This window comes from Elephantulus edwardii, unplaced genomic scaffold (assembly GCF_000299155.1).
Source record: "Elephantulus edwardii isolate Elephantulus edwardi_28Jun2011 unplaced genomic scaffold, EleEdw1.0 scaffold00016, whole genome shotgun sequence".
In the NCBI taxonomy this organism is placed as follows: Eukaryota; Metazoa; Chordata; class Mammalia; order Macroscelidea; family Macroscelididae; genus Elephantulus; species Elephantulus edwardii.
Genome location: NW_006399766.1, coordinates 276,309 through 285,300, shown reverse-complemented (window position 1 = coordinate 285,300; position 8,992 = coordinate 276,309). Strand labels below are relative to the sequence as shown.

General features: G+C 43.7%; 1 protein-coding gene and 1 pseudogene across 1 annotated transcript in view; both read right to left on the bottom strand.

The window, feature by feature from the left end:
• Positions 1–3,310: 3,310 nt before the first annotated feature.
• Positions 3,311–3,862, bottom strand: LOC102863708 (annotated as a pseudogene).
• A 182-nt stretch (positions 3,863–4,044) lies between these two features.
• The window catches only part of LOC102863302 (protein FAM47A-like), a 20,731-nt gene continuing 15,783 nt past the window's right edge, over positions 4,045–8,992 (bottom strand). Inside the window, exons 2-3 of the mRNA XM_006881842.1 lie at positions 4,247–4,273; positions 4,045–4,126 (exon numbers count right to left, since the gene is read on the bottom strand). Coding sequence (XP_006881904.1) covers positions 4,045–4,126; positions 4,247–4,273 — 109 coding nt within the window. The remainder of the gene's footprint in view (positions 4,127–4,246; positions 4,274–8,992) is intronic.

Genomic DNA, 8,992 nt, shown 5'->3' with positions numbered 1-8,992 from the left:
TGGGGCTTCGTCTGACATACTTTGGACATGTTGTAAGGAGAGACGGGTCTTTAGATAGGGACATCATACTGGCTAGAGCGGAGGGACAGCGCAGGAGGGGAAGACCCTCTATGAGGTGGATTGATTCAGTGACTGGGGTAATCGGGATGGGTGTGTCAGGGACAATGAGATTGGTACAGGATAGAGCAGGGTTTAGGGCTGTTGTACATAGGGTCACTATGAGTCGCAAATGATTCAACGGCACATAACAACAACAACGACTCTTCAACCTCCAGCGCATGGACACCTCTAGTTGATGTGTCCAAAATCTACCTGGAATTGTTTTACATCTATTCATTTCCTAAACCACCTTCACAACTCAGGCCAGCATTGGCTCTCTCCTGAACCTGTGCAATGTCTGCTGCTCCCCTTACCCCACCTTTCTGTACGTTCTTCAATGCAGCAAGAGATACCAACATTGAAAAGAATAAGAATCACAGAACACTTGATTATACTCATGCAAAATCTATGCCTAGATCAAGAAGCTGTTGTCAGAACAAAGCAAGAGCACATTACGTATTTTTAAATGAGACAAGGTATACATCAGGGTTGTATCCTTTCAACATACCTAGTCAGTCTGTATGCTGAGTAAATAATTTGAGAATCTGGACACTCTGAAGAAGTATGTGGCATCAGGATAGGAGGAAATCTCAACCACCTGTGTTATGCAGATGACATAATCTTGCTTGCTGAAATTGAAGAGGACATGAAATTCTTGCATCTCAATATCAAGAAGACAAAAATCATCACTACTAGATTGATAAGCAACATCATGATAGATGGAGAAAAGTTAGAAAATAACAATGATTTCATTTTACTTGAGTCCCAAAATCAACTCTTGGTAACAGCGGTCAGGAGATCAGGTGATGTGTTTGGCAAGTCTGCAGTCAGGAACTTCTCCAAAGTACTGAGGAGAAATGCTGTTAGTTTGAAGACTAAGGTACACGTGATCCAGGTCACGGACTTTTCAATCACTTGCTTTGCATCTAAGATGTGGACAATATATACGGATGACTGAAGAATAATTGCTGCCTTTGAGCTGTGGTGTTGGAAAAGAGTATATTGAATGTTCCCTGGACTGTCAAAAGAACAAACAGATGTCTTGGGGAAAGTGCAGCTAGAATGCTCCTTGAAGACAAGAATGGTGAAGCTTCATCTCATACTTTGGGCATGTTGCAAGAGAGGCCATTCATTGGAAAGGGACATTATGCTTAGAAAGATGGAAGATAAGTGAAAGAGGAGGAAATCATTAGTGAAATAGATTGATACAGTTAAGTGCAGCAATGGGTCCAAGTGTGTAAGAGAAGATGAGGATAGGACATGGTTCAGATCTGTTGTTCATAGGGTCATTAAGAGTCACACTCGACTCAGTAGCACCTAACAACAGTAACAAGATTGTTTCTGTAAGGTGGAGGTCAGACATCCTTCCTCTCTCCAACTTCTTCACCATCTCTAACATTAGCTGTCCTCACCCACATAGGGAACTATCTACGTCCCCTCTGGGTGTTTTAAGTGCTTGCAATGACCACACAGAACGCAGAGATTATTTTCACTGTTATGTAGATTGGCAAAGACAAAGGCCAAATTTTGAAGGCCTCTTCCAGATGGAAAACACATCTTTCTTTAGTGGAGAACAAATTCCTATAAGAACAGCTTTCAATAAAAAAACCCTTTCAGCCTTGCTAATAAGCAGGCTTCTCTCCACCATGCACACCTCTCTGCCTCTGACCTCCATCAGTGTCTCTGTTGCTAACTAGTCCAACCATGATCCACTCTCCCAGAAAAAGCTTCCTGCTGTCACACCTGTTGTACCACCAAACATTCTTCCAGCTACTGTTGCGGAGTCTTTCCCAGGTTTCCTGCCATCTTCAGTGTTTCATCCCTTGACTTTACAAAGTTCCTCTTACGTGGAACCGAACATTTGTGTAAGTAAATTCCTTATCAATTTCAAAGCTTGATCCTCAAAGTAAGGCTCAGCTTGCCCAAGATTTTCTCAGTTAAGCCTAGACAGGCTGCACTGCCATTGCAAAGGCATGCTGTTATAATCCGCCAGCTGCTCCACAGAGGCATGAGCAAGCTCCTCCCTTTGAAAAGATGCAGGAAGGTCAGCTATGATTGGTTCACACTTGAGGACACACAACAGCAAAACATTGAAGACAAAGGAAAATCCCTCCTCCATTTATTTTCATTCCTTCCCAATCCAATTAGCTTCTCTCGAACTCAAACTCACTGATCCTTGCACCTTCCCCCACCCCATACCCCCTCCATCTTTCTCACTCTCTAATCCCAGCACCCCACCTTGCTTGTAATGGGAAGAATAACTCTGTTTGCTGGGCTCCTCTGAGATACCCTTTCCCTCCTTGGCCCCTGGTGATCCTGAGCTGCATTTTTCTGGGGATGGGAAAGTGGGGAGACTCCTCAAAGTTCCTAAAAGTTGAGAGTGTTGCATACATAAGAATGACTAGCAGACCTCTGTGTATTAAACTCTGAAGCTAAATCACTTTTCTGGGAGAAAAGGCTTGGAAGAGAAAAGAAATCAACAAAATGAAGATACTGGAACTGGAGTACACTTGCTAAACACCAGGGAGAACAGTCGTCTTCTCATGACTAAGGTTCATTTCTTCTCCTTGTCACTCTCTCCAAGGCTGAACTTTGTGAAGAGATAGATGGCCAGGCAGGCGTTGCCCTCTCAGGTTGCACAGCTTGGTCATGTGGTCACCCAGCTCCATAACACGTAACAGCTCCCACTTGCTGATAGAAGAAGTGGGGCTCTAGGAAGTCATACAGCTGCCTATCTTCCTTGTCAATGGTTAGCTGGTGCAGGTCCAGAGGGCTTGGGTGACTCTACACTCTAGGTGGAAAGCCTGCTCCACTACCCCACCCTCCGTTCCTCCATCCCATCCACCTTTCATGTCCTTTTCCCCACCTTATCTTACCCCACCCCAGTACTTCACCCACTCTAGACCCCAGCCCACCCCATTTCTCCTTCCAATAAGGGAAAGATTAACTGTTTCCCAGGGTAACCTTTTCCCTCCCCCACTCCTGGAGATCCTGCACTGCAAAGTGCTGGGGAGACTCCCGTCGTTCTTTCTCCAGGAGGATTTGTCCTTTTCCCCAAAACTAGGACAAGAATGACCAGGAGACCTTTATTTCACTCTTGCCAGAACATTTTATTGTTAGAAACGTTAGGCTTGGGAAAGGAAGTGGAGGTGGTGGCCCTGCTGCACGCACGCTTGCCGGGCACCTTGTAGAAGGGCGGTCATCTGGTGGCTCAGTCGTCGTTGTCGCTGTCACTCAGGGTGAACTTGTTGAAGAAGTAGTGGGCCAGGCTGGCGCCCTGGGCCTGCAGGTGGCTCAGGTTGATCATGTGCTCGCCCAGCTGCTTGATGGCGATCACCTGCTCGTGCAGGAAGTGGGCCTCCAGGAAGTGGCAGAGCTGCAGGTCGCCCTTGTCGGAGGCCAGCTGGTGCAGGTCCAGGAGGCTCTGGTTGACGCTCTGCTCCAGGTGGAGGGCGTGCTCCAGGGCGAGCAGGCCGCTGCCCCAGTCGTCGCGCTCGGGCTTGCCGATGTCGTGAAAGCGGATGCGGCCCCCGCGCCGGTTCTGCAGGCGCAGCAACTTCTCCGCGTGCTCTCTCTCCTCCTGAGACTGGTGCAGGAAGAAGGCCATGAAGTTCGGGAGGCCCACGTCGTCGCGGTCGAAGTAGTAGGCCATGGACAGGTACACGTAGGATGCGTGCAGCTCCATGTTGATCTGCCGGTTGATGGCGGCCTCGCACGCCTGATGGTAGTTCTGGCGCACTTGGGAGGGCGGCGCAGTGGCCATGGTGGTGACTGCGGGCCCAACAGCGAAGGTTTAAGTGTCACAGTTCGATCGAGAAAGTGGAGCTCAGAACCGTCACCAAAGATGGCGCGCGGACCACGCTAGTGGGGCCTTATATATAGGGAGGATTGGACCCCGGATGTAGGCAATGCTAGGGAGGCTTTGGGACCCGGATGAACAATCTCTTAGATGGGGAACTGGGACCCGGATGGACAGTCCCTAGGAAGGGGTAGTGGGACCCGGATGGACGATCCCTTAGAAGGGCACCTGGGACCCAGATGAATGGCCTCTTAAAGGGAGAACTGGGACCCAGATGAACAGCTCCTTAGAGGTGTTACTGGGACCTAGATGAACTAACCCTTACAAAAGATATAGGATCCAGATTACCTGAGCATGAGGGGTGGGAGCCGGGATCTAGAACAGTGATCACAAAAGGGAGCATGAGCTCCTACTTTCATGGTCCTGGCTGATGCAGGAAGTTCCTGTAGTGTAGTAAAGCTAGAGTAGTACTGGATTCCATGACACCTAACAACTTGCTAAAAGTGATATGGGGGCCTAATCTGTAGGGAGGTGCACACATGGTTTGAATCCACCAGCTTCTTCATAGAAGAAATGTGAGCATTATTTTCCTATAAGATTTATGACCTCTGAAAATCAAGTGGAGCCTCAATATGAGTCTGTTCTGAATCAATGGCAATAAGTTGTATAGCTTTGGTCTCCATAATATTTTACATTTTTAGGAGTGTAAAAGCAACCATTTTGAGTTTCTCTTTGGATAACACAATTTATCTGTGAATACATATATGATCTACACACTATGCTAGTGTAGTGTGGAGATCACATATGTATGCATAGTCCATAGGGTGTCGTGCAGCTAACCCAAGGGCAGTGCTTCTCTAGCAGTTGGAATTCACCAGCAGCTCCCAGGCTGAAAGATAGGCCGTGGTCTTCCATGTGATTTGCAGCCTCAGAAACCTGCTAGAGGGTCAACCATGGGTCTCTTCAGACTTGAGGACAATGAGTTTCTTTCTTTTTTACTAATATGATTGCTTCAGCAAATGTTTGTTGTAATGACATTTATGCTATTAAATTTCATAACTCTGCTCAGTGACTTCAACATCTTAGTAGAGACACTTATTCAAGATTCTTCACACAGTTCACAGACTTGTTAACCTCAGGGACTTTTACTTTTCTCCATTCATGATCAAGTTCACTCTTAATAACAGCATAAAGCCACCTCCAAATTTTTAATAAAAGTTAAATAAGGTGATCACAAATGGACAAATACTGCATTAGACCACTGTTACTAAAAATAATAAAACTAACAATGCAAATTTAGAGAATGATTTATACAGATAGAATCAATGTAGTATGCTTTGGAGTAGAAGGTGGGGGAGACTAGAAAATGACAGAAGAGGTCATGTGCACTTGCAGTAAGTGAAGGGAATGGCAATGTGGAATGAATGGACAATCAGACACTGTGTGTATTACCGTTAATGATATGGAATAATATAACCATAATTGACTGGGCAGGAAAAGGCTAAGGAAAGGTTTGCTCACAGAAACTATCATACAGTACTAACAGAGAAAGGAATGAAAAAAAAATGGAGCAGAGATAAGTGGATGGAGGGCTAGGGTAAAGGGATGTAGTAGTAAATACCAATGATCAACTGTAAATAATACTATTAAACAATATATACTTATTCCTATTCCTAAGAAGGGTGACCCAACAGAGTGTGAAAATGATAGAACAACACCATTGATTTCACATGCAAGCAAGATTCTGCTGAAGATTATCCAAAAATGACTGGAACAGCACATCAACAGAGAACTTCCAGAAGTCCAGGCTGGGTTTAGAAGGGGTCGTGGTACCAGGGATATTGTAGCTAATGTTAGATGGATCTTGGCTGAAAGCAGGGAATACCATAAGAATGTCTGTCTGTGTTTCATTAATTATGCAAAAGTGTTTGACTGTGTGGATCATAACAAACTGGGGCTGACTCTGAGAGGAATGGGAATCCTAGAACACTTAATCATGTTAATGAGAAACCTATACTTGGACCAGGAGGCAGTCATCAGAACAGAGCAAGGAAACACTGCATGATTCAAATTGGGAAGGGTTTATGCCAGGGATGTGTCCTGTCTCCATACCTTTTCAACTTATATGCAGAACAGATTATCCGGGAGGCTGGGCTCTATGAGGATAAGTGTGGCATCAGGATTGGTGGAAGATCTAGCAACAATCTGCAATATGCAGATGATACAACCCTGCTTGCTGAAACTGAGGAGAACCTGAAGCGCTTGATGCAGTGTTCAATATGGATTGAGGCTTAATATCAAGACAGAGATTCTTACCACAGGATCAACTGGCAACATCAGGATGGATGGTGAAGAGATTGAGATTGTTCATAGCTTTAGTTTGCTTGACTCCACAGTTAACACTCTTGGCACCAGCAGCCAGGAAATTAAAAGATGTATTACAACATGCTGAAGAGCAATGGTATCAGTCTGGAGACTAAGGTGTGCCTGACACAGGCACGGTCTTTGCAATCACTTATGCATCAGAGGATAAATAGGGAGGATAGAAGGAGAATTGATGCCTTTGAGCTGTGGTGCTAGAGAAGAGTATTGAATGTACCATGGGCTGCTAAGAAAACAAATGGGTTTATCCTTGAGAAGGTTAAACAGGGCTGCTCCTTGGAGGCAAGGATTCTGAGGCTTTGTCTGACATACTTTGGACATGTTGTGAGGAGGGACCAGTCCTTGGAGAGGGACATCATGCTTGGGATGGTGGAGGAACAGCACAGGAGGAGAAGACCCTCTATGAGGTGGATTGAGTCAATGACTGTGGTAATCAGAGTGGGTGTCTCAGAGACAGATTGGCACAGGACAGAGAAGGGTTTAAGGCTATGGTACACAGGGTCACAATGAGTCACAAGCAACTCAATGGCACATAATTACAACAACAACATATGAATCATTGAATGAAAGCCCATTTATTTTTTTTATTTATAATGGTTTATTTACAAAATTAATATATGTTGTTTTTCACACTGGATCTTTCCCATTGTCTTCACACCCCCCCTCCAACCATCAAATTGTGTGATCCTGTGATTAGCACTATGCATCCTCGCCCCTCTGCTTCCCTCCCCTTGGATCCTCATACTTGTTCTACAATAATGGTCCTTTACAGTATCTGTCTTCATGGGACTGAGTTCATTTAGCATAATGCTCTCCAGTCCCTCCCAAGGTAGATAGTAATTTACAAAATTGTTCCTGTGTGTTGCATAATATTCCATCATATGAATGTGCCATAATTACTCAATCCATTACATTATGGTTGGACATTTGGGCTGTTTCCATATTCTTGGTATGGTGAATAAGGCTGCTGTCAACATTGCTTTGCAGGTTTCTGATTGTACCTCAGTTCTCATTTTCTTGGGGTATATTCCAAGCAGTGGAATAGCTGGGTCATATGGAATTTCTCTGTTCAGCTTTTTTCAGGAAGTGCCAGATTGCCTTCTAGCGTAGTTGTAACATTTTACAATCCCACCAAAAATGTATAAAAGTTTGTATCTCACCACATCCTCTCCAACATTTATTACTTGCTGTCCTATTGAATTTTGCCACTGCTACTGGGGTAAGATGGCACATAGACCAATGGAACAAAATAAAATTGAAATTGATCCAGCTATTTATGGTCAACTGATATTTGACAAGGAAATAAAACCTATCAAATGGCAAAATGACAACCTCTTCAATAAATGGCATTGGCAAAACTGGACTTCTACCTTCAAAAAGCTGAAACAGGATCCACATTTCATCCCATACACAAAACCAGCCCAAGGTGGATCAGAGACCTGGGAGTGGAGCCTAAAACCGAAAAATTCGTCTGAGACAAGCTGATGTCAAGCTTAGGCAGCCTAGTCTATGGTATAAAGAGACTGCCAAATACAGCCAGAAATGCACAGCCTGGAAAGGATGAAACTGATAAATGGGACCTTCTAAAGAGTATATGTCTGTGTGCATCAAAAACTTTTTCCAACAAAGTGAAAAGAAAACCTACTGACTGGAAAAAAAAACATTTCACAGTACCATTTCAGACAAGGGTCTCATATCAACAGTTTATAGATTCCTACAGGCCCTTCACAGGAAAAAAGACTTAACAACACAATTACTAAATGGGCAAAAGACATGGAAAGAATTTTTACAGAGGAAGATACTTGGATGGCCAAGAGACACATGAAGAAATGTTCAAAATCACTGGCCATAAGAAAGATGCAATGAAAACCAATTTTTTAACATAGCACAAACATACAATTAACTACTTAATAGCGTGTCTGAATATGGGAATATTTATTCCTGAATAAGAAAAGGAAGAGTCAAAATCATTTGGAAGATTCAGAGATATCTCTTGAAATAACCTGGTTCAGGATTCAAAAGGAAATTCCAGAAAAATATTTCTTCAGTAGCCATAAGAACCCATGGCCTGCGTGAAATGGGAAGAAGAATCAGAAAAAATTGTCAAGATGAGAATTTAATAGAATAAGAAGAAAATAGAATGAAATGTGATGAAGTAATTGAAAATTAAACGTCTTGTTTCTTCTGTACATTTGCATCTTTTTGTTGTTGTTGCCATTAGATGCCATTCACGTGACTATGAGCTATAACAACAGTATGCACAACAGAATAAAATACTGACCCGTTCTCACAATAGGGACTGGGCTTGAGCCTGTTGTTGCGCCCACCATGTCAATCCATCTCATTGAATGTCTTCTTTTTTTGGCAGACCCTCTACTTCATCAACATTCAAGATGCATTGATAATAACGGTTGACTGGAATACAAAAGTTGGGAATAGAGAAGAAGATTCAGTAGTTGGAAAACATGGACTCGGTGACAGAAATGGAGCTGGATAGAGGATGATAGAATGTTGCCCAATCAATGACTTATTCATCGCAAATACGTTTTTTAAGAGACATAAACGCAGGTTATATACATGGATTTCACCTGATGGTATGCATAGGAATCAGATTACATCTGTGCAAAGACCACTGGAGAAGTTCAATATCAGCTGTGAAAACTAGGCCAGGAGCTGACTGTGGAACAGACCACCAACTACTCATATGCAAGT